Source organism: Cebus imitator, unplaced genomic scaffold (genome assembly GCF_001604975.1).
Source record: "Cebus imitator isolate Cc_AM_T3 unplaced genomic scaffold, Cebus_imitator-1.0 Scaffold193, whole genome shotgun sequence".
Lineage (NCBI taxonomy): Eukaryota > Metazoa > Chordata > Mammalia > Primates > Cebidae > Cebus > Cebus imitator.
In genome coordinates, this window is record NW_016107508.1 from 75,628 (window position 1) to 102,443 (window position 26,816).

General features: G+C 42.0%; 1 protein-coding gene across 8 annotated transcripts in view; it reads right to left on the reverse strand.

Annotated features, from left to right (window-relative positions):
* Window positions 1-26,816, reverse strand: part of TTC7B (tetratricopeptide repeat domain 7B) — a 215,736-nt gene that overhangs the window by 72,606 nt on the left and 116,314 nt on the right. For all 8 annotated transcript variants that reach the window (XM_037745151.1, XM_037745149.1, XM_037745150.1 and 5 more), the window contains 3 exons: window positions 23,145-23,317; window positions 13,919-13,982; window positions 9,961-10,098 (listed from right to left, as the gene is read on the reverse strand). In XM_037745151.1, the coding sequence (XP_037601079.1) occupies window positions 9,961-10,098; window positions 13,919-13,982; window positions 23,145-23,317 (375 nt within the window). The remainder of the gene's footprint in view (window positions 1-9,960; window positions 10,099-13,918; window positions 13,983-23,144; window positions 23,318-26,816) is intronic.

The following is a 26,816-nucleotide window of genomic DNA, read 5'->3' on the forward strand; positions in this document are numbered from 1 at the left end:
CTTTGCCAGTGTAGCTGTTCCTTGCAAAATGCAGCGAATTCATGAAATGGGCATTCCATTCCTCCTGTCTCCTCAATTCCCTCTTCCCTTTTAGTCTTTTCAATCTCTCTCCCTTGGCTTGGGGTACCAGGTTTTAGCACTTCAACCCTGGCTGCCACTTAGCCCATGCCAGGACTATGGGAGGAAGTAAGGAATTGGTAGTGCGGCAGCCTGGGACATACCATGTACAAAATAGCTGCATGGTAAATGCTTGAATGAAGGCTGGGCGGAGAGCTGGGATCCATTCTTTTGGAGATCCTTTAAGGAGGGCTGTAGGCAAACACGAGGCAGGGAGGAGTACTGGAACTGCAAAGGCTAGAGACAATGGCATCGCAGAAAGGGCTGAAGCAGGGTCCTTTGTGACATGCTGCTTGCTTTCACAGAGTCCAAAAGCTAAGAAGTGCCTTTATAGCTGAGCATTCACCATCAATTTGGTGAGGGGGGTATTAACTTTAAACCCAAATTAAGCAAAATGTTACTCCCTCCCCCCACAAACAACCCCATTCTTCTCATTAATGGATCTATGTTACAAACAGTTGTACTCTCTTTTTATATTTTGAATTTCATGGATTAAAATTTTGTTGTTTTCTCTCTTGTTATACCTACATACTATTCTTGATTCTGTCTCTTAGCCTTTGAAGCCTAAAATATTTAGCATCTGGAGCTTTAATTTGCTGATCCCTGTTCTAAAGGAACTGGGGGCACTTTAGGCCAAAGGAAAAAAGACAATATGACAATTCTTTTCAAAAATTTGGTAGACTCCATGGGGGGCAGGATCCGTCCATGACCAGGCCATCTTGACTATGGAACACTCTCCCAAGTTGTGAAGAAAGAGGCAGATATAGACACGTGCATCTGGTACCATCTTCAGGATATATCAGCAGTTGGATAAAACATAGATGTTGTGTCCTGAGGCATGCTACTTTTGCAATGAAGGAGACACACACATATGCATAGAGGCTTATGGATTCATAGTCGGTCTCTAGAAGAATACACAAGTAACTTCCTCTTCATGTTTCCCCTTGGCTCTGTTGTAATACTTCCCTTGTGCATACATTATCTGCTTAAAATAGATAATAAGATGAACCAAAAAAAAATTGGTGGACTGTCAGTGAGGTGGGCTGGACTAGCCCTATTGCTCCAAAAAGACAGAACAGGTAGAAATTACAAGCAGACTCATTTTAGATCAATCCTTTCTAATAACCAGAGAAGAACTGAATGGTATATATTACCCATCAATTGCTGTGCTGGCTACATTATAGCCATTATCTTACTGAGCTTCCTAACAGTCTCTGAGGTAGGAGCTTGGAGTGGCCAAGGATCTTTCTCAAAGTCTCACAGCTAGGAAAGAGAAGAGCCAGAATTTGAACACAGATCTCCCCATCTCCAGGGCTGAATTTTTTTACTATACAATGGGTACTTCCCTACCTCAGGGTCAAGGACCATCTGTCAGGGTTATTATTTAACACAAAGGAGATTTTTTCATTAGAAAGAGCAGATTATTAATGCCACCAATAATAATAGTATCACGTACTTTACAGTAACATACATTACCTCCTTAATCCTCACAATAACCTTCCAAGGTAGATCCTATGATTATCTACGTTTTCCATGTAAGAGGACAGGTTCAGAGAGAGGTAACAGAATCTGTTCAAGTTCATATTCAGCATGTAAAGTAGCGGAACTGAGATTATAACACAGGTCTGATATTAAAATATGAGGCATTGTTGAGATGGCAATGTCATCCAAAGTGATCTACAAATTCAATGCATCCCTAGCAAAATTTCAACTTTTTTTTTTGCAGTAATGGATAAGCCAATCCTCAAATTCATGTGGAATTGTAAGGGACCCAGAATAGCCAAAACAAACTTGAAAAAGAACAAAGTTAGAGGACTCATACTTCCTGATTTCAAAGCTCACTACTAAGCTACAGAAATCAAAACACTATAGTATTGCATAAAGATACATTTACAGACCAATGGAACAGAATTAAGGTTCCAGGAAAAAAATTCACACATTAATGGCCAATTGATTTTTGACAAGGGTGCCAAGTCCATTCAATAGGGCAAATAATAGTTTTTTCAACAAATCGTGCTAGGACAACTGGATTTCCACATGCAAAAGAAGGGAGCTGGACTCCTACCTCACATCATATACAAAAAAAAAACTATAACTGGACAAACAGCTCAAATATAAGAGCAAAACTGTAAAATCCTTAGAGGAAAGCAAAGGAGTAAACCTTCATGACCTTGGATTTGGCAATGGATTCTTAGTTTAGACACCAAAAGCATGAGCAACGAAATAAAAAATAGATGTACTGGACTTAATCAAGATTTAAAACTTTTGCACATCAAACAACATTTCAAGAAAGCAAAGCTGGGCATGGTCGCTCCTGCCTGTAATCCTAGCACTTGAGGAGATCAAGACAAGAGAATCCCTTGAGGTCAAGAGTTTGAGACCAGCCTGGGCTTGTCTCAAAGTCTAGCCTCTACAAAAAAAAAAAGAAAAAAAGCCAGGTGTGGCAGTGTGCCTGTATTTCCAGCTATTCAGAGGGCTGAGATGGGAGGATTGCTTGAGCTCAGGAGTTCGAGATTACAGTAGGCTATGACTGCACCATTGCACTCCAGCCTGAGAACAGAGCAAGATTCCATCTCTAAAAACATAACTGACCAGAGTTTATTGTTTAGACTTTAAAATAGGCAAAAGACTTGAATAGTAATTTCACCAAAGAAGACATACAAATGGCCAATAAGCACATAAAGACGCTCAACATTATTGGGTATTATGGAAGAGAAAAATCAATCCCACAATGAGATATCACATCACACCTACCAGAATGTCTGTATTAATAATAATTTAAAAATAACAAGTGCTGGTGAAGAAGTGAAGAAATTAGAACCCTTGTGTATTGCTGGTAGAATATAAAATGGTACAGTCACTCTGAAAAACAGTCTAGCAGTTCCTCAAAAAGTTAAACATAGAATTATCATATGACCAAGCAATTTCACTCCTAGGTGTAAACCCAAAAGAACTGAAAAAAGGAACTCAGAAAACATGCTGTGTCCTGCTGTGCAAGCATTGATGTTGGCTGGGGACAGGAGAAGGAAGGAAAGCAAGGGGCCAGTATTCGCCACAGCATTATTCACAAGAGCCAAAGGGTAGACACAACCCAGGTGTCCATCGACAGATGAAGGGATAAACAAAATGGAACAGATACATACAATGGAATATTATTCAGCCATGAAAAGGAATGAAGTGCTGATCAGTGCTATCAGATATACCGTTACAACCTGGCCGAACCGTGAAAACATTGGGCCAAGTGAAGTAGGCCAGACATAAAAGGGCAAGTCTTGCATAATTCCTTTTATATGAGGTACCCAGAATAAGCAAATTCATAAACACAAAAATTAAATTAGAAATTACTAGAGTATGGAGAAGGAGAGAATAGAAAGTTATTGCTTGACGGGAACAGAATTTCAGTTTGGGATGATGGAAAAATGTGGAAATAGACAGTGATGATGATGTACATCATCGGGAATGTAATTAACGCCACTGAATTTTTTTTTTTTTTTTTTTAGACAGAGTTTCACTCCTATTGCCCAGGCTGGAGTGCAATGGTGCAATCTTGGCTCACCGCAACCTCTACCTCCCTAGTTCAAGTGATTCTCCTGCCTCAGCTGCCTGAGTAGCTGCGATTACAGGCATACGCCACCACGCCCAGCTAATTTTTGCATTTTTAGTAGAGACAGGGTTTTTCCATGTTGGTCAGGTTGGTCTCGAACTCCCGACTTCAGTTGATCCTCCCACCTCAGCCTCCTAAAGTGCTGGGATTACAGGTGTGAGACACTGTGCCTGGCTGAATTTTACACTTTAAAAAGGTTAAAATGGCATATTAAAAATTTTTTTAAAGAAAGAACTAAAACAAAACCATGAGGTATATACCTAGATACCTTGTTTCTCTGAACTATGCTACTGTAAAGGTTTAAACCCCTTTCGTTCCTCCCAAGCGTGCTGGCATTTTCACTGAGGACCAGAAGAAAGCAATGCTTAATTCCAAAGAACACTTCCATAATGGTGAGAATGGAGATCCCAGGGGCCATGTCAGAGGCTGACATTCTTCGGGACAGGGTGTCATGCAAAAATGATGAAGATGGTCCGTATCGCGCCAACTCACAAAGCTGGACCAGAGCTGGGAACTGCCCAGGTGCTCTGCCCCAAGCTGGGCCCACCCCTTCCTCTGTTGCCCATTTCCCACTCAATGACCTTTTAACCTTTGGGCCTGCCTGGGGAAGATACACTCCTTGCACATCTAGGGAATCTCTAAAACCAAAGAAAGGGGGGCAGGATGAGGGTGCACATGGCTTTGAAGCACTGGTGTATTCAGCAAGTTTTTACTGACCACCTACCACGAGCCAAACACCCTGCCTTGATTTCTCAGAAGTCTATGGCTCCATTTGTGTCATGCCCACTGATGCCTTCTAGAAACCTTGGCACCTAGCTCAAGGCTGGATTTCTGCAGTCCAAGCAGGGCTGCATGCAGTGCTGAACTTTAAACAAATGGTAGGCCTGGCAAGCAGACATAGTTAGATGCGCAATGCTTTTCTCAGTGCTCCCAGATTAAATAAGCGTTTAGGTTAGGGAGGTGTAAATGTCCTTTTGGTACAATCACTAGTCAGACAGTTCTACCCACAGAACCACGGTGTTGTTGAGATCTACCACAAACACATGAATATGAGTTCAACAGGAAAGATAAAAATACCATTCCTGTCTTTAAAGCTGTCTTGCCTATGGAGAGGGGACACACACAACCTTCTAAAAAGACCCCATAATATCCTGTCGAAATGGAGCCATTAATAGTCAAATTCAAGAAACAAACCTCCTTAGCAGCTTGGGTTCATTCTAAAAAACAGAGGAAGCGGTGCTTGTTGCTTTACTTTTAATAGCACAGGTTGCCATGCCAACTACTGCTGCTGTTTAAAATGAAGAGGAAAAAAGAAGTGCTCCTTCCTACACGAACCTTTCAGCGGGGCTCACAATTAGTCTTTAAAAACACAAAAACTCACAGCACTGGAGATATGGTAAACATTGCGCCTCTATTTAAACCTGTCAGAAAGAGGACGTGATAAACCTTTGGTCTGTGTCTCCTTGGTACAATGCTCTTTGGCCAGCATCTGGTTGAAGAGGCCACAAGGAAAGAAAGGCACGACGTGGTGCACACAAAGGCAGCCGGTGTTGACGGGAAAGAGGCCCTGCATCTTAAAGAAGCACAAGAGAAAGGCTGGCTTTCTTGGGAAAGAGAGGCCTGCTCCCCCTTGCCCCCGTGAGCACAGTTATTAAGAGGCTGGGTCTGTACAACGCAGCACAGCACACCCACTGCACAAGGGTGCCACAGACAGGAGAGAGGAGCACGTGCTGGCAGTGACAGCAGAGGCACCCCACCCTCTGTGCTGCCTGTGGGCCCAGGTAAGCCAAGGAGAGGAACCAAGAGGCAGGAAGACATGCCGCGCCCTGATGTGTAAGTGGTAATGCCGGTTGGCGACAAGAGAAGGAAGGAAACCACAAGGACAGGGTGAGAAGGAGGTAAGACCTCTTCTCTCTCTCACAATTGACTGATGGTTTTATGAACTGTGTCCACAGAAGCTTCCACCCATGCAAAAGAAGATCTAGCAGTGTTTCTGAGGCAAAGAGGACTTGCTCACAGATGAGCCACAGGGTGACACATCTGGATCGCATCCGTAAAGGGCACACATAAAGTCTGCCAACAGGTTGTGATGCTGACAACCAGGTCCACACTTTCTTTCCAACTCCCCTCCTACCACTTCCCCATGAGAGCAAGCCCTGGGTTCCCGTTCCCCCGGGTCCAATGCCTCCGCAGCTCCGCGAGTGTAAGGATGAAGAAGGTCCCTCTCTTCCTAGACTACTTAATCCCTTTCAGGCCTTGAAGAGCCAATTCATATACCCGCTGTTCATAGTCTCCTGCTGGCACTCCCAACCAACAGACTCTACAGCAATTGGCCTGTTCCACTCACCTGCCAATTAACATGCCTTGTACTATGATGCATTCTCTAATTTGATTCTCTTTTTGTTTGTTTCTATGTGGTCTCCCTAACTAGAATGGAAATTTCTTGAAGGCAAAAGATCTTCTTGTATCCTTTGTTGCTTCCCCTGTGCCCAGTAACTCCTGTGTATACAATGGTAGTGACTGCAGCAGCAGCAGTGTACAGCTGCCACTTAATGAGCTCTAAGTGCTGGGCTCTGTTCTGAGTACTTCATACAGATGAACAAATATGCATCTCCCAACTGTCTGAGATGTACATGTGCACAATTATTACCCCCATTTAACAGGAAAAGAAACTGACGCATAGGAGGTTAATGACTTGCTGAGGCTCACACGAATGGTAAGCAGCAGACCCAGAACTCAAACCAAAGCTCTCTGACTCTAGAGCCTGTTACACACTATGTCGATGACCTGGGTTTGGGGTTGAGGAGACAGAGATGGGTGAAGCGCCAATGGCGGAGAGGAAAGAGACAGGGAATATCCACAATAAAACGTGCAGGATACTGTCCCATTCAATAAAACCTACATCATGCACACACATTTATTCATAAAGACAGATGTAAAGACTGCCTCTAAAATGTCAATGAGTAGCCAACTACCTCAGGAGAGCTGGATTCTAAGGCACTTTTCTTTCCTTTTCTATGTTTTACATATATTGTTTGGCTCTCCAAGGAGCATGCAGGACTATTGCATATGGTGGAAAGATAAACAATGAAGTCAATTTCATTATGGGTGGAAAGGAAAACAAAACAAAAGGAGAAGAAAGGAGCGAGCGTCTGTCAAATATTGCTGAACGGAAGGGTGGCATGTCTATTCCTGTGTCTTGGAAAGATCGTCCTGCTGACAGTGCAGGAAACGAAGACAGGGAAATAGAAAATATCTCTATGAGAAATGATGGTTAACAGTAATCGCTAACATTTATGGAGCTCAAAGAAAGGTAATATAGGAAATTTAAAATGCAGTTACCCTCACAGCAATGCTGTTCATAGTAGCCAAAAGGTGGAAACAACCCACATTACCATCAACTGATGAATGGAAAACAGGCTGTGGTAGATCTGTACAATGGAATACTATTCAGCCATAAAAAGAAATATTGATCCATGCGACAATGCGGATAACCTTGAAAACACTATGGTATGTGAAAGAAGCCAGACACCAATGCCCAAATATTGGCTATTTAGATTGATATAAAATACTCCAAATCAGCATCCATAGAGAAAGAAAGCGGCTTGGTAGTTGACAGGGACTTGGAGGGAGTGAGGAATGGGAGTGGCTGCTTAATGGGTGTAGGGTTTCTGACAGGGTGAGGAAAAGGTTTTGCAGTTTGAGGTGGTGGTTGCACAGTGGTATGAACGTACTAAATGCCACTGAATTCTACACTTTAAAATGGTTAAGTTCATTATGTGAATTTTACTTCAATTTAAAAAAATCCAGTGACCCTTTAAACTTAAAGTCCTAAGAAAATGGAAAGGCAGATGAGGAAAAACAAACACACACACACACACACACACACACACACCCACACACACACAAATGGATTCAGAAAAAAAAAAAAACAGTAAATGAGGAAAGAAGGAAAGTGGGACACCCAGACTAGGATATGGCCTAGGACAGACGGAGAGAGGGTCTACACTCAGCAAAGGGTGGATCTAACCCCTATCTTCAGTAACTGAGCTATCCGACCACGGCCAGGCAGCCTGGAGATGCTGTGAGCTTTCAGCTTCCTCCTGCAACATCTACCGTTTTAGTTGGAAGATCTGAGATAACACAGTTGTTGAATACTCGCTCCAATTGCCCAAGTGGTAGGCCCAGGCCAGGCTGAAGCCAAGTATCCAACCCCTGGATAAGCCCCTCAGAGCCTGTGCTGGGCCTGCCCCCGTCAGCACCTGGGCGGCAGCTGCTTGTCACACCTGGCAGCTCCAGGTTGAGGGCAGCTCTTGGGCGGGGGCATGCCTTGCTACTGGCTGTATCTCTGGCATCAATCAGAGACCCTGGCAAAGAAGAGGTGACAACACATATACGTGTTAAATAAACAGCCTCTATTTCATATATTGTGTCAGTTGATTGAGAATTTTAGTAGATAAAACACAGATCCGGTACAAAACTCCAAAGGCTCCGGCGGAGACAGTCATAAATTTGCCTTCCTCGCACCCTCCTACTCCAGCTTCTCTGGGGCAACCTGTGGCACCACTCCACTATTTGCAATGTGCCTGGGGGGCGAAGTTCTGACTCGAGGAGGCTCCCACAACCACACTGCCCAGTCATCTGGGAGGTGGGTCGCCACCACGAGATGGGAGCTACATGTGATATCAAGACAGAAGTCATCTGGGTGAAAACAAAGTCCTAGTATTCTGTGCCTGCCCCAGAACCATAGCTTGCAGAGGAATCCATGAGGGTGACAACCACCCCCGTGAGTCATCCATAGAACAATGGGAAACCCAAGGGCAGAGACCACCCAGCCAGTCAACGGGGCCAGCCACCTCAAGCTCCTCAATCCTCTTTCAGACCCAGGAAATTTCAAGCTGGGGAAAGGTGACTTTGCGACACAATGGGATGGAAGTAGATGTGTGCATACCACGCTCATCCATGCACCTAGATAGGTGTTATGTTTTGTCTGGAGGAACAAATTCACCTTAAAGGAATTCAACTGTGAGCTGGGTGGCATGGTCCCAGTGATGGGCTTTGTGGTGGACACAGCTGACAGGAATTAAGATGGTGGGGAGAAGGGGTGCCCAGGAAATCGAGGTACTGGGAGAGGTTCAATCCATTTAGTGATGAGCAACCTGGGCCAATCCCAAGGTTGGATCAAGTCCCGGGGCTGAGCCACATGTGGTGGGGGCATCTGCACACACTGCTTTGTCAGGCCGGATTGTGAGGCTGAGTAACCACTGCCCTGTAGAGTCACCAAACCCTGAGCTAAAAAAAGATTCAAGCCACGCAGGCTCATCTGTTTCCCCAAGGTTCCTGCCTAATGTGGTGATGCACTGGCAGGCTAGAGGGTGAGTCGGGCGCTTATCTGATTTCAGCCAATCTGTTACTGTATTTCATTCCCTGTCCTCGTGCCCAGAGGCTGTTGCAATGGGTATAAATTTAGAAAGAGAAAGATAAATAACATGGAAAAGTTCCTTTTAACAGAATAGGGTTTTCTCTCTCTCTCTCTCTATTTTGCTAAAGAAAAGATAAAATGATCTTCTTGTTACTTATTTAGCCTTACCGTGGTAGAATGTGATATTTTGGGCAACAACCTAATAATGCATAACCATAGCCCAAGATGAACCAGCTCCCCCTGAGACTGTGAGAGAGTCAAGCCTCCATCCTGAGCATTTCTTAGAAACTGAGGGAGTGAGAAGATGACAGCACCTTGCACTGAAATCCACGAGGGTCCCTTCTGAACAAGTAAAAGGCTCTCCAAGAAGACTGTTTACCTTCTATGAAATGCTCTATACCAGCTAACCTAACATGCTTTGCCTGGAATCGTCACTGGCAATTTCACTGTACACACTGATACTTTAAACGAAACCTGTTCTATAAGGAAATTAATATCACAGATGGGAGATTTTCAGTTGGTGGCAATTAACTGAAAGAGAAGCTGCTTGAGAAATGTTTGCCTTCCCTCACACACAAACGCACAGCCTGCTGGGTTTTGGAACCCTCATGGTAAAAGACTAGATCAATTCCATCACGTAATCATTTAGCCCAAGGCCCATTCTATAGGGAAGGAAACCAAAGTTAAGTGAGTGGCCCAAGAACACATGGCTGCCACAAATAGAGGGGGGCCAGGACCAGGTCTCACAGTCCTTCCCTGGGGTCACCATGCAACTGCCACCCACCGCCTGGATGTCAACCAGACTCAGCAGCTGTACCTCGGACAGCATGTCATACTGGCCTCTTCTTCCAAGAGCAATGGTCAGTAAGTCATAGACCACAGATGCGCTCTGCAGACTGATGAGGCGGTCACTCTTGTGTTCGGGTATCCTGCTCAGCACAGCGTCCCGGTTGGCCTGAAAAAATACGGAAGAGAGAAGCAGATGGAGAGAGAAGCTAGCGCTGTGTGGTGGGGAGGCCACCTAGGCCCTCCTGCCCCCACCAGTTTACCAAGGGAATGGAGACGAAGGCAGGAATGAGTAGAGGCCTGTCACCTTGGGTTATTTATTCAAAATCCCCTGAGCACTGCAGAACATGATATATGGGATGATCCAAATGCTGAAGTCCTGGAAGTGTGAACCTAGAGGGCACCTGTACCTGTCAGCAGGCATTTGGAGGAAGCCTTGGCAGCCAATACAAAGTTTTCCCTGGGCTCGGGTTCACAGCCAGGCTCCTGGAAAACGCAGCTGCGCTCTAGAGCAGCCGAGTCATCCATCAAGCGAGGCCCTGCTGCGCCTCACCCGTGAATCCTGCTTCTGCTCTACATTAAAGAGTGGGAGAAAATTCCCAGCCCTGCATCTCCCAACACCAAATCGTGTCATCGACTTCCATTAGTCCTGGAGATATATCTCACTTTTCCTCTATCAGCAAGCAACATTCAAATCCCCATATGACATCTTCACTGGAACAGAACACAAAGACAAATTCAATCTTGTTTAGGGAAGCACAACATAGAAATATAAGAGAAAAAAAGAAGAAAGCAGATTTTTACTTTAAAAGATATTAACACAGAGGACTCAAGAGAACACTGTCAGTTTGCTCTGCTTAGCATAGACATACACCAGGCACATTCAAACTTATTAATCTCATCTATCCAGAAATCAAAGGCTCTTTACAGCAACTTATTTCCATTACTTCTACATTTTAATTTCTCTACAGATTCCTCCAAATATGCCACATGTATAAGACTCAACAGCTAGCTCATTTTCCTTTTTTCCCTAATAGGGCGTTCAGAATCAACAAAGTTAGATTTCGCCTGCCTTTCCCCACCTCCTGCTAATTAACAGAAGTCTGCAGATCCATCTGTCCATAGGAGCAGAGAAAGGACCCCCAGTCTTTCCTGTGAAAGTGGTACATGAGGTTCCGGGATCACTTGTCCCAGCAGGCTGATGCTGATCTTCCCCCTGACATTCGGAAAGGCCGCACGCACACCTTCCCTCTCACTAATGAGACAAAATACATTTTCTTTGTGTGTGAGTCCAAGGCATTTACTTTTAGCCGCCCATCAGTACTTACTCACTTTAAAATTCCTTGCTCTTAAATGTCAAAGACAAATAAGAATATATAAGACAGGCCACTTCCTACAAAGTGAGTCATCTCTCACGGAAACAAGCCTGCTTTTGAAGATTTCATTCTAAGTTTTTCTTGTTAGGAGTCCCTTTTGAGCCCCTAAAAAAGCAGCCCTAAAGGAAACAGGGCCTATTGCAAACGGTCTCACTTTATTTATTTGCTATACATGTTCCACACTGAGACCAATGCCTGGGAGAGAACAAAACAAAAATACTCTTTATGAGAGATTTTCAAGATATACCAAATGCATGTTTTTCATTTTTAGAGAAAGTATCAGTATCTTTTGATTAAAAAGGTACAATATAGAACCCCAAACAGATCCCAGTAATAAATATCCCAGAATACTGCTTCAGTGGTATTTCTGCAAATCACATTCTAATAATCCCATTCTCGTGGGGGAAACTAATTTGATTTGTAGTTAGAAAACAGCACAATTCTAAATGATATCTTATAGGTAGAGATGCTATGGACAAATTCATGCTTCTGAGTTAAAGTCAGAACCAACAAAAACCACAATTTCCTGACGACCAAAAAACAGCAATTTTCATTTTGGTTTTGAAACTGAGCACAGTCATTTTCTGCCTAAAAACTGAAAAATCAAGAAGTCAAAGGACATGAAAAAAAGGCTTCCAAAGGCAGTCTCATTGATTTCTACCTATATTTTCTGAAGTGATTTACAGTGAGAACATAATCATTTTGGTTAGAAACCTCATCCTTCATATCCACTGATGACATCACTGGATTTCAACATCCCCTCAAGAGATTTTTCTGGAAATTAAATACCACAGAGCCAAATCTGACTGTCTCAAAGGAATCTCAATTTTTGAGTATTATTCGTTTCTATCAGTTCAGTTAAGAAGCAGAAGAGCTGGAGACATCATTCCAAAGACATCTCCACTTAGTACAAGTGTTTTAGAGATGTGGCCATGTTTTCTGAATTGCAGACTGGAATACATCATCTGGTAATAGAACATAATATTTTCAATCAGAACAGTCCAAGTAATCTAAAATGTACAGTAATCATGCTTTCAGAACTTTTATATGATAATCAACCAGTTTGCCCAAAGGGAACTACCTACCAAGGGCCCAGCTCGGGTTGAAGGAATGCTGACCAGGAGGCCAAAATGAGCTGGCCCCATGGATGGGCCAATGGAGAAGCCTGGGAAGATTCATTCACTTGAATGCCACCAAGTGCCAGCCTATGTGCTTCCCTGATTGCACCAAGGCAAGCAGAGAATGTAAATGACACCATCCTGAGTTACCAGCAGACTATCAAGGCAAGGGGAGCTGAGGGGCAACCTGCTTCTTGAGAGGAAGTAAGCCCAATAACACCAAGGAGCTTCCAAATCAAAAGGGGTGGTAACTCAAGCAGGCTTGTTCTTGTAAACATTGGTGGGCCATTCCGCAGAACAAGAACACCCAAAGTTTTAATCAAAGACGAGAGCTGCCTCTCATGAGCACGGCCTCTTCTGATCCCTCCTCCTCTCTGCACATGTACGTTATTATACTCATACTCCATGTCTAAGTCTTTTCACCTGAGTCCATTTTACACCTCCCATTAAACAGTATGTGTGGGGAGGGCAAGGAGGAAAATGCCATTTCTTGCTTTAGTTACAATTCCCTTTTCTCCTCTGGGCTGCCCGGGGTTGGGGGGTGACAATTATGGGGAGGGACAGTACAGTCTCCTAGCAGGAGCAGAAGACCACTGCATAATGCATGCATTCTGCCTGCTCCGGGACTCAGGTTCCTCATGTGTAAAATGAGGGAAGGGGACATGAGCCCTCAAGATCTTTTGATTCCAGGAGCCAGCCATTCTGCTCAGGTGCTCAGTACACATCACCTTTCTGCTGAGGAATTCACTATTACAACACACATGATCCTGAAGGTTTCAAGCCAAGACCACAGTGCCTAGTGATACACATGGCAGAAACCCAATTAATGATGAGTGGTACAATAGACCTAAAATTCGACAACCTGGCCAAACACTAAGAAAATGTTTCAAAGGAATCAGACGGTCTGGAAAAAACTCCCTCACAACAGCATGGGGAACAGAAGTGAGCTCTCACCGCCTTGGACCTTACAGTGTCTGGTGACAGCTGGAAGCTGGGATAAACAACCAGAGCAGGAGGATCAGAGTTGTATCACGTTCCTGCTGTGAAAACCAGAGGTTCATAGATCCAATACGTGACCTATCCCAAAATTCTCCCCCACACCAGGGCAAACTGAGAGGCTTGTAAAGGTGACCCTCGGGGTCTCTTTCCCCTTTTAAGGTTCCAGTGGTGGTCATTTTAGCTGTGGTTTACCTAGATACAACTGTATTAATGTTCAGCCAATACCAGGTGGATGAATAAATGAACTAAGATATCTGCTTCAAGACAGAAGATAGAGAAGCTCCAAGCTCCAGGTTAACCAAGGGACATTGCTAGCTAGTCCAGGAATTAAGAAACAACCCTCTTTTTAAACCTCTACTGTTTTTTCCCATCCAGATATACCCTGCAGAAACTATCTTCTCTCAAGAAAAAGAGTCATCATACTGGCAGAATGGCAATATCAAAAAAGGGACCACAGGGACAGGGAAAGAACAGTGTAAAAACACATTCTACTCACCATTGACTCACTAATCAGCAATAACAACAGGGCTTCTTCAGTATTTTCTTGAGGACAAAAAATGCTGCATAAAGAAAACCAATTTTGATAAATGGCAGTTTCAAAATAACACAATATATACAAATACAAGCAGAACCGAACACTAAAAGCTTCCAGAATTTTATATAATGGCCATGAAAAATACTGTATCATTTAGACACTTGAATTAATTTGCCTATTGCTATGGTAATCTATGAAATTCATACATTTTAGCTATGCATTTTAGTGGTAGGCAGAAGGGTAAAGTGAAGCTGTAAAAACCAAGTTAAAAGCCCAAATAACATATGCACCTATTACAGAGGCAGAAATTTAGATCTCAATAAATTGACGTTATCTAAATAATACAAGCTTTCTCCTAACCCATTACAGAGGTATAAATTGCAGGCATTTCACTAAACAGCAGTCTTCTTACCTCTTACCTGCTAACTGGCATATCTAGTCATTTAGATGAAATAAGAGATTAGAAGCAATTTTATAGTTTGAATAATTTCTCTAATACTGTAAGAATTTAGTGAGCTATCTTACTTAGACTCATAAATTTTATTATGGGGTAGCATGCAAGAGCTCTTATTAATCTATTTTATGGAATTTGGCTAAACTCTTAAATCTTGGATTAGAAGAAAGAGCGTTTTAAGCTCAACGTTGCTCAGGATTAGAGAATAACAAAAACCCAACAGAACCCCAACCTGTATTCTCGATAGCCTATTTTCTGTACCGTGAGCACTTGCAGCATTTTTTCTCCTGTTCTAAAGCTCTACAGTCCTTGGAGTAGAATTGTGAACATTATCACCAATTTGGTCAAACTCAGTATTTTTTCATGGAATGGAGGAAGAGTGTGCAGTAAATAAAAATCAACTTGGTTTAAAAAAAAACTCTTAGATATTTTGAAGATGATTAAGAACGACTAAGTTTATATCTTCCCAGGGACAATATTACAATTATTTCATTGAAAAGATTCCCCCACAAAATAAAAGCCAAAAAAAAAAAAAGATTTTTCAAATAATTATAAACATTTGTTTTCTTTGAAGTGCTGGCAATTTTTGTACTGCATCTTAAGATGATAAAGTGCAAGACAGAAAGAATACAGTGCCTGGTATTCTCATTACAATTCTGACATCGCTGGAGGTAAGGAAGCCACCCACAGGATGATTTCTATTGCTCTTCCAAGGCTAAAATCTTATGAAAATCCTGGCCTGAGAATGAGGAGCAAATCCTGGGACGTGCAGTAACTTGCTTCAGAAGTCAGCTTGAGACAATCTGGGATTTTCAGATGGGACACTTCTTTCCCCTAAGATTCTGAAATAGAGCCTAAAGGCCCTGAATTAAGTGTCTTCCAAACAACCACCTCAGTATGTTGCTGTTGTTGTGTGTGTGTGTGCGTGCCTGTGCATGCACACCCATGCCCAGCAATCATTTTCTGATATCCTGGCTTGTGCTTACATGCAATTGGGACCTTGCGAATAAAGCAGTAACGTGAACCATTGTGTGTGGGGTGTGTGTGTGCGCGCGTGTGCCTGCACACACGCATGCGTGCGTGTGCACAGCCATATCCAGCAATCATTTTGTGATATCCTGGCTTGTGCTTACATGCAATTGGGACCTTGCAAATAAAGCAGTAACGTGAACCATTGTGTGTAGAGTGTGTGTGTGTGTGTGTGCACAGCCATACCTAGCAATCATTTTCTGATATACTGGCTTGTGCTTACATGCAGTTGGGACCTTGCAAATAAAGCAGTAACATGAACCATTTTTTTTCAGGGCTAGCCGATTCTGCATTGACCAGACCAATTGAAAAGAAAGATAGCCTATGCTAATTGTGACTTAACATCAGTCGATTCAGTGCATGGTTAATTTCCAAATTCTGTTTGAGCCATCCAGCCTGCTTAAATGCTAGTTTGTGTTATTTTTACCATAGTTGCTAACAAGTGGCATATTAACTGAATCCGGTTCCACTTCCTCTACCCTCCCTATCTGTGGCAGGCAAGATGGGTACTCGGGAGCACTGCAAAGCTCCCAAGTCCAGCAGAAGAAGTGGGGGAAGAAAGGGTAGTTTTAAGAAACACACCTGAACAGCTACACACTGGAAGGCTCCGCTCAGTCACTATGAATTCTCTAGACCCATTTCTTGGTAATTCCTTTCCTCTTCTTTGCTCAGGGAAGTGTGGATGGAGCTCAGGGTGAATGGTCAAAAGTGCTGGGGCCTTCCTTTTGTGGCCTTCTCCTCTTTGGGGCCTAGGAGCCTCAGGAGAAGATCCTGGGGTAACCAGGCCTCAGCATTGAAAAGTGGAAAAACTGTGTGAAGGCGAAGGTCGGGGACAGAAGGGAACAAGGAGAAAACAGGGATCGGCAGGCATGAGGACAAGCTCCCAAGAGCTGGCGGGCTGGCAAAGGAGTTGGCTATGCAGGCAGCTGCTGCGCTGAGAATGGGAAGGGGCATCCTCGATTCGGCCATCCCACCAGCTCACTGGGTAACCTATAGGCAAACTGCCCATTTTCTTACTTTGGATGAATTTACTAACTCATTTTCTGATTCTACAGAAGACATAGAGAACAAGGGTGACAATTCTCAGGTATAAGTAGTAATCATCACCTTGCCAGGGCTCCTAGATAATAGCTCTTTCTTAAAAATATCCCCCAACAGGTAGAATGGTAGGAACAATCACACAAAAGAAATTAATCCAACTTTATCCAACGCATTTCATCTCTTCTGTCACCTTCAGCCACTACATAACTAATGACAAGCTGGATGTCTAAAGGTCACTGGCATCCCCTAAAACTCTATATTTAGGTGCAGGGAGGACTTGAATACTGCCAACCCATGAGAAAGTTGATTTGTAAATAATGACAACATCGATCAACTCCAAAATCTATTAATGGTCCTTTATAATTTTAATATGCCTGACTGAGATACTGCCAGGAAATTCCTGGAGAAACACAGCCTCTGAACCACAGCCAGCCACATAAGAGCAGAGGCATGGAGACCAAGAATGGCTGAAGTCCCACCCCGACCCCAAGTCACACTGTCTGCAAACAGGCCAAGGCAGAATTTACTGTCAATCCCTGGTTTGCACAGATAAGTGGGTACCAAGAAAGGAAAAGGACTTATATTGAAAATTAAGAGTGCATTTCAATTATTAGGGATCAGCTGGTCCAATGTGAGGACTATCAAGGCCTCACCACAATGCTTCCCTTTTGTGTCAATTCATATAGGTCAAAAATCTCCCCAAGACAAAGAAAGAAGGGTCCCTCATACAGATGAGGGCGAGTCCACTGAGCTACACTCTGCTGAGTGGGTCAGGTGAATCCCACATAGCACATCACCTTGCACAAATGCTTCCATGTCCCTGCTGAGAGGAGGGCCTCTCCATGACTCCATGGTGAGCTGTGTGCACCAGAGGCAAGGAGGAGACAGCCAGCCAGTGGTACAGCTGGTCATTTATACAGCTTTGGTTCGGCCATCAAGAAGTCATCCTGATGCTTCAATATCCCTCCACTTTCCTTTTGTTTTATTGCACTTTATTTATTTTTGCAAGCTGTTGAGGATTTATTGTGTCCAGGGAAGGGCCTGGCCAGTGCCTGGCTTAGGCTGTCCTGCCCTCCCCAGCCAAGACCCCTCCATTTTCCATTTTAAACAGCATCCCATCCTTACCAAAAACTTCTGCATTGGCAACCAGGAGGTTCAGATCTACACTTAGTATTCCATGATGATTACCTTTTCCTCCTAGACCTACAAAGGAGTTTATACAATGCCTGGCACTCACTAGCATTCAATGAATCTTTTCATCATCTACTTCTTGTCAATATTATCCAATATTAACCACTATCCACAATAGCTGTTTTTAATCTTCTGCTTTACTTTGTGTTAACTATCTTGTCTAATAAGTATTTAATTATTGAAGCAACCTCAAAGGCTTCTTTAAAGAAGAAATACAATGAAAAAAAAAGTATACCTGACTGACTGAAACACACACACTTAATGTAGGTTAAGAAACATGCAGGTGCAGGGGGAAAAATGAAACATGTACAAGACTCTTCGCAGAAGCACTGTTCCTATTAGCCCCAAATGGGAAACAACTCACATGGCCAACACAAGCAGAATGGATCAATATATCAGAGGACAGTCATAAAATGAAATACCTCGCAGCAATGAAAAACACTGCTATGTGAAAAAATATGGGTGAATGGTTCAAATATAAAGTTAGACAAAAGAAGTTAAACATTAGAGAGTACATAGTGTATGATTCCATGTATATAAATTTCAAAAAGGGGCCCCACTAATGATTGCGACTGAAATCAGGAGAGCACTGCCCTGGGTGGGGATGGTGGCAGGGAGAGGGTACAGGAGAGCGTATAGGGCTCCATTAGTGTCCTTTCTTCACCAAATGCTACTTACATAGATATGCTAACTTGGTGGATGTTCATCAAATTTCATACTTTTAATTTATTTTTCTCTATGTATGGTGTGTCATCAAAAAAAGCTTACTCTAAAATATAAGTAAACAGAAGCCGATACAATTCTTCACAGAAACACACAGGAGAAAAGAAAGCCAGGAAGCCTGTGACAGGTGACCCCTCTTCTCATTCCATCCAGGATTTTCCACATTGTATTTCCTTTCAAATTCAAGATGGGCAGAATGAGCATCCTGTATCCATTTAACATTCAGGTCACCGTGACCATGGGTGGAGCTTCCTGGCAGGGCTTGTTTTTCAGTTATGTTCCGTTATGACCAATCTTCTGAATGGTCCTTGTGATTTTCTGGGGCTAGAAGGATCTCTGCCATCTAAATTTTGCTTGACACTTACACTTCTCATAAGAGACTGTTGGGAAGGAGACTGGCAGCCAAAACGAGGTTTGCACATTATCTACGGATTCCCTTTCCCACCTCCAAACCAGCATAACTGAATGGTGAAAATGTGCTTTCTGCTGATGTGGATGGGTCAGAGTACTGCCTTGGTAAGAAGAGAACCTCCAAGGCAGTTCCCACAGCTGTTCCCTCTTTTACTAATATTCTAAGAAGTAGAGTTCTGAACACAAAAAATTACAAAGCTAAAAACTGATGGTGATAAATGAAGGCATAGGCTTCATGTGGAAATGAATGAAATAGAGAACAGAATCACAATAGAAAAAAGTCAAAACCCAAAATTGGTTACAAAATTGACAAACTTTTAGTTCGACTGACTCTAAAAAAGAGAAAAAAGACTTAAATTACTAAAATGAGAAATGAAAAAGAGAACATGACAACAAACCTTGCAGAAATACAAAAAAAAAAATTGTAAAGGAATGCTATGAACAACTGTGTGAAAGCAAAATAGGTAATTTAGATGAAGCAGACACCTGTCTAGAAACATGCAAACTATTCAAACTGATTCAAGAAGAAATGGAAAATACAAATAGACCTACCACAAGTAAAGAGAATGAATTAGTATTTTTTAAAAACTTCCTACAAAGCAAGCCTAGGTCCAGATGGCTTAACTGGTGAAGTCTAGCAAACATTTAAAGGATTAATACCAATTCTCCACAAACTTTTGAAAAGAAGAGGAGGGAATAATCTCCAACTCATTTTATCAGGCCAATATTACTCTAATACCAAACCAGACAAAGACATCATAAGAAAACTGCAGAATAGTATCTTTTATAAATATAGATGTAAAAACCTTTAACAAAATACCAGTGAATAGAACCCAGCAATAAATAAAAAGGAGTATACACCATGACTTGGACAGGGATGCAGGTTGGCTTAATGTGTGAAAATCAATTAATGTGATACACCACAGCATTAGAATAAGGACAAAACCCACATTATCATTTCAATTGATGCAGAAAAAGCAGTTGACAAAATTCAACACCCATTAATAATAAAAACAACAAACTGAGGCAGGAGAATTGCTTGAACCCGGGAGGCGGAGGTTGCAGTGAGCTGAGATTGTACCACTGCACTCCGGCCTGGCGACAGAGTGAGACTGTCTCAAAAAACAACAACAAACTAGAAACAGGAAGCCCTTGTCTTAACCTGATGAAGGGCAGCTACGAAAGCCCAAGCGAACACCATACTCTAGGAAAGACTAGATAATTTCCCCTGTCTGAGATCAGGAATGAGACAGGATGTCCATGCTTGCCACTTCTAGTCAACATTGTACTGGAAGTTGTAGCGAGGGCAATTAAGGAAGAAAATAAAATAAAATGCACCTAGGTTAGAAAGGAAAAAGTAAAATCATCTCTATTAGTATTAACAGGTGACACAATCTTGTATATAGGAAATCCTAAGGAATCTAAAAAACTATTAGGAGCAATAAACAATGTTTAGCAAACAGCATACAAGATCAATTTAAAAATCGGTTGTATTTCCATATACTTGCAATGAACAATCCAAAAATGAAATTAAGAAACAACTGTATTTGTAATAGCATCAAAAAGAATAGCACGTTTGTGAGCACACGTGTGCACGTGCGCACACACACACACACACACACACACACACACACACATTCAGGAATAAGCATTAACAAAAGAAATACAAACTTTATATCCTGAAAAATACAAACCATTGTTGAAAGAAAATAAGACAACCTAAATAAATGGAAAGATATCTCATGTTCATGGATCAGAAGACTTAATAATTTTAAGATGGAAATATTCCTCAGGTTAATCTAAAAATTCTATGCAATTCCTATTAAAATCCCAGCTGCCTATTTTTTTTTTCAGAAATGGACAAACTAATTCTAAAATTCAGATGGAAATTCAAGGGCTTGGGAGATAGAAGGGTGACAGCTAAGAGGTGCTGGGTTTATTTTGGGGGTAATACAAATGTTCCAATCATGGCGATAGGTGTACAACCATGCAAGTATATTAAAAAATCCACTGAAGTGCACACTTTCAATGGATGAATTATATAATTTCTGAATTATGTCTCAATAAAACAGTTTTTTAAAAAGCTGATCACGTGTATCCATGTGAACTCAACCCTGTGACTCAGTAGCCAGTGCTACTATGGGAATGCTCCCTTTAATGACTGCGTTTTCTGAGCTGCATTTTGCTTCTATATTCTCCTTGTACAGATGGGAAAGCTGACATTAGCAAAGTGACAAAATCTGAGTGGTTCAGGAAATGGAGAAACCAGCACTGTGAGCGTGTCTGCCTTCAAGGGGTAAGGCCGTACTGGGTGGCACCCAAAGAGACACAGAACTCCCACCACGTGTCAAACCGGACTCGGGAGGAAGAGGGTGAGAATGGAGTTCCTCAATGCACTTGACACCTTGGTTATTAAGAAGCAACTAAAGCAGGGGGAAACTCTAGAGTTTATTCTTATGATATAAATACCACTTAAAAATGAACCCCAAACCTGCTTCTAAATAGTTCATATTGAGGGGTCAGTGTTTTAGAAATGAGAGCATTGAAAATTGCTAGAACAGATGTTTTATGAATCCAGATAAAGACTAAAGAGTAAACACAGGCTGTGAATTAAGCAAACTCATGGTTCCACAAGGCTGTAGAAAAGGGGGATGAAAACGAAATTAAGATAAGCCTCAGGAAAAGGCTAAGAAGATGCTGACTCATACGAATCCACATAAGAAACACAAACTTACAAGAAGGTGACAAGAGAGAGAAATGCAAGGGTCAACTCAAGAGGATTATTAAGAGGTGGCAACCCTGAAGAAATGCTGACTCCTCTGAAAGTACAACAGTCATTTTCAGTTGTCTGAAATCTTGAGTTTCGGATGGAGAAAGCATCTATCTAGTCACGCCATCTCTATTAGTGTTTTCTCTGGGGCTTCAGAAGCAGCCACCTGCAGCCTCTCAGCTGTTTTTCTAATTTGAAAACATGGAAAAGGTCTTCAATATTTATTCATATGTGTTCCTCTTTCCTTCACACAGAGATTCTGAAAGCCATCATGTCTTGTCCTTATAAAAACAGGCAAAGGCCAGCGCGGTGGCTTACACCTGTAATCCCAACACTTTGGGAGGCTGAAGTGGGCATATCACCTGAGGTCAGGAGTTCAAGACCAGCCTGGCCAACATAGTGAAACCCTGTCTCTGCTAAAAATACAGACGTTGGCTGGGCATGGTGGCTCACGCCTGTAATCCCAGCACTTTGGGAGGCCGAGCAGGCGAATCACAAGGTCAGGAGATTGAGGCCATCCTGGCCAACATGGTGAAACCCTGTCTCTAATAAAATGCAAAAAATTAGCTGGGCGTGGTGGCACACACCTGTAGTCCCAGCTACTAGGGAGGCTGAGGCAGGGGAATCACTTGAACCTGGGAGGCAGAGGTTGCAGTGAGCCGAGATCGTGCTACTATACTCCAGCCTGGCAGCAGAGGGAGACTCCATCTCAAAAAAAAAAAAAAAAAAAATTAGCCAGGTGTGGTGGTGCACACCTATAATCCCAGCTACCTGAGAGGCTGAGGCAGGAGAATCATTTGAACCTGGGACGTAGAGATTGCAGATTGCCCCACTGTACTCCAGCCTGGGTAACAGAGTGAGACTCCATCTCAAAAATAAAAGAGCAGGCAAAGATAAAGGCTTGAATGGGAGGCATTGAGAATGAGTCAACAACCATTCCTGCCTCCCAGCCCTTCTCTTTGACTCTTCCTCCTCTGTCTGGCTTCCCCTGGCCTGGGGAAGGCTCATGCTAAGACTGCAGTGACTCTCTGGCCCATTTTCCTCCAAGGTGATCAAGTCTCAAATTTAAAACTTAAAAAGATAAAGAAGTTCTAAAGAGATGTCACTTCCAATCACTTGCAAATATTTGATTCTCCTTCTTATATCTAGTTCCATTTAGAACAAGATTTTAAACAAAAGGATCAATGAATTGCTGAAGAAAAGAAACGTTAGATGGGTGAGATCAATGTTACATGGCTTACAGATAGCCTTATTTCTGATTGCTGTCTGATGCTAAGGTCTTATAATAAATGGAATGAAAATTCTAAAAACCAATAGTGATGGCTGCAAATGGCACCCAAGCACTGAGATGAGAGCACTCCCCTACTTAAAATGTCCCTGCTAATGCACAGATATTTGCCAAAGTTATGAAAAGCAATGAGGAATCTCTACTAAACTGGAAAACAAGACTTGTTCATTTGATTTTCTTTTAGGGAAAAAGTCTACTCTTGTACTTCTCGTCATCCTTAAATTTTCCCAAGTTTCCCTCCCATCCCGTAATCTACAAGCGAGGACATCAACTTTCATACTTCTCTCCTGAGTAGACACGGGCTCTCCGAGTGAGAGTGTAGGTTTTTGTGTTTGCTCCTTTGCGGAGAGGATCGTCTAGAGGTGACTGGCATGGTGGATCCTCCAGAGGGTTCCAGTAGCTCTGCTCACACATACCCCGCAACAGGATCTCTGCCAGCTGCCTGGCTATTGTCTGGAAACATAAACGAGGAAAAGCATAGCCATGAAACTATTGTATTAGTCATTCTTTCATTCGGTCAGTCAGTCAATAAATATGTATATCATCACACCATGCTAAGCACTACTGTAAGGCTCATAATTAAAAATTTTTCTTTTATGATAATTATACCAGTTTGTGACAAAAAAAAAAAAGAAAATATGATTCACTAAGACGTTTGAAAACTTTTTTAAAAAAAGGTTCATGTACTTCAAATGCCACCCTATCTGTCACACTCTGGAATACCAAACATGCTTTAGACCTCAAACAACTGGAACTTTTGCCTATGCTCTTTCCCAAGAGCCCTTATAAATAACAGGTGAGCTGCAGATATTAGCATCACTAATGATGTGTGCTAAATCTCAAACCTGGCAAAAAGCTGGTACTCAACTTAAATAATACTATCCCTAAAAAATTCTCCTCACTGGCACTCTGACGTCCACTGCAGACATTCAGGACATCTTCCTTCTTAAATGTATCAATGTCAGGCCCTACATGTCCCACCCCCGAGGACTCAGCACCTGAGTGTCTATTCTCAGCACCTCCTGGGCTCCTGGCCCAGAGGTTCTCACTGGGCTTGTGCAATAGGGAAGGCAAAGTGGGAACATGGTTCCAGGTCAAGAAAGACCTTTCTTCAAAGCTGGATGGGTATCTCCTTCTTCACAGTGAAAACCCAGAAACATCTGGATCCTGTCCTCCAAATTAGATTAATTTGCTTTCCCAAACTTCTATAACCCCACTGCCTAAAACAGTACCATGTATAATGAATGTATAGAGGGGAAAGAATGCGTGGTATGTACTAAGAAGTGTTTTGTTGATTGAAGCATGTCAGCTCACTTAGCTTATACTCTTCCAGTAACAAAGAAGAGGATAAGTAATTTTTAAAAAATCCCTTTGAAAACAGAAGCACTACATCCCAGGGTAGTCTACTCTATCCACGATCAGCCAGAGGTGCCACAATAAACCAGCATGGTTTTCTACCAGAGTTCAGCATTCTTTGAAAGACGTAGACGAAGAATGCTGATCTTCTGAGAAGGAGCCTTTTTAAAAAAATAAGCAAATGTTTAGAAGAGAGCTCTGCTAAGCTTTTATCCATATGAAATCTCTTAAAACACCACAAGGAAAGTTAAATACAACAAAATCACTAACATAGTGCTTTCTGATAATCACTGGGTAAAGGCAAATTTTCTTGATTATTTCCAAATAAGACCCATTGGCATTAAGTGTCTATAAAAATGTGAAGTTAAATGCACTCTGATCATCCCCAACTGAACAATCTATAAAGATCTCATAAGAACACAATTTTCAGGACCTAAACAGCTCCTGAAATGTTTTCTTAAACCTTCCATTATAGTTTCATTTTGATCTCACTGCAGTCATATAAGCTAATGACTTTTGCTGAAAACTTCAACTGGAAAAAAATAACTTCCACTCACTATAGCTAAGAAATAAATGTTAAAAAGAAAAAAAATGAGCAAGGAACTTCATTTTCTGAATCTATCTGCCATGGAGGAATTTTAAACTCGTAAAAATTTCTGCCCTAAACAGTTTATTTGCTCACTACTAGATAACTCATGCTAGGTCTCATTTTCCCTCAGGGTATTAACCTTCCCAAAAGATTTTTTTTTAAATGGGGTTTTGATGTAATTGTATATTTTAAAGATATCACTTCATCAGTGTACTACCTATTAAGAAGGCCATTTGGCTCTGTCCCCTGAAAGTGCAAATGAAGTCCAGAAAAAACAATAAATACAAAAAATTACCAGCAAGATCACCAATATCTAGCACATCTTTTACTTTTTATACTCAACCTACATTTAGCCTGTGGTTTAAATGCTTCAAATTATTGGTAACTATAAAATAAATTCAGAATCAAAGGAGAGAAAGGTAGGAAGTGGGCCTGAAATAAGACCTGGATGTTTATGTACAAATTTTTGCCGCGCGCGCGCGCGCGTGTATATGTTAAAACTTGTGGTGAAATTCACATAACATAAAAGCCACCATTTTAATAAAGTCTACAATCCAATAGTATTCAAGAACTCACAATGTTGTGCAACCATTAGCACTATCTAGTTCCAGAACATTTTCATCACCCCAGAAGGAAACTCTATATCCTTTAAGCAATCATTCCCCATTTCCCCTCCCTCCCAGACTCTGGGAACAACTAATATGCCTTCTGGCTCTATGGACTTGCTTATTTTGGACATTTCATATAAATAAAAGCATGTGACATGGGTCTTTCTGTGACTAGCTTCCGTTACTTACTGTAAAGTTTCCAAGGTTCATCCATATCGTTGCGTATGTGCCAGTACCTCGCTCTTTGTTATGGCTGAATGATATGCCATTGCAGGAATATACCACATTTTGTTTACCCATTCATCAGTTTTAGATATGTGGACTGTTTCCAACTTTTGCTACCATAAATAGTGCTGCTATGAACATCCATGTACAAGTTTTTGTTTGTACACCTGTGTTTGTTTGTTTGTTTTGAAACAGGGTCTCACTCTGTCACCCAGGCTGGAGTGCAGTGGTACAATTATAGCTCACTGCAGAACACCTATTTTTAATTATTTGGAGTATATACCTAAGAGTGGAACTGTTGTAAATATACTTTTAAATCTTTCTCTGATATGGTCTCACACCAGATAAAGTTTACAAAGCAATTTTTCCATCTCATAAGAATATTATAAATGTACAATTATCAGCTCATCTAAAAACAATTATAGTCATTAAGGCTGTTGGAAACACTGTCTTATGAATGTCATTAGCTGTAGAAACTTTCTAATGTCCAGTGTAAATCAAGAAACCAGTTAGAGTCAACAATATGAAAAAATGCTCCAAATTTAAGAAATTTTAGGCCGGGTGCGGTGGCTCAAGCCTGTAATCCCAGCACTTTGGGAGGCCGAGGCGGGTGGATCACGAGGTCAAGAGATCGAGACCATCCTGGTCAATCTGGTTTCACATGGTGAAACCCCGTCTCTACCAAAAAAAAATACAAAAAATTAGCTGGGCATGGTGGTGCGTGCCTGTAATCCCAGCGACTCAGGAGGCTGAGGCAGGAGAATTGCCTGAACCCAGGAGGCGGAGGTTGCGGTGAGCCGAGATCGCGCCATTGCACTCCAGCCTGGGTAACATGAGTGAAACTCCGTCTCAAAAAAAAAAGAAAGAAATTTTGAAAGGCTGGCTTTAAAACAATTACAAAAACACTTGCCAATTCAGTCAGTTACTCTCATTGCGCTTCCAAATCTTGGAAGAAGCTGTTCATATTGACCAGTTGGAAAGGTTTATGAAATACTGAGAGTAGGTAAATTTGAGAAAGAAGACAGCTGGCGACAATTATTATCCATATTCTTGTAGTTTCTTTCGCCTTGAAGAATCCTAAAAATGGAAATATTTTGTTTGAACTTCTTAAGGTGCCTATAAATCGCATCAACATATAAGTAAACTTTGAAGGCCAAGTGAGTTCTTGGTGGTG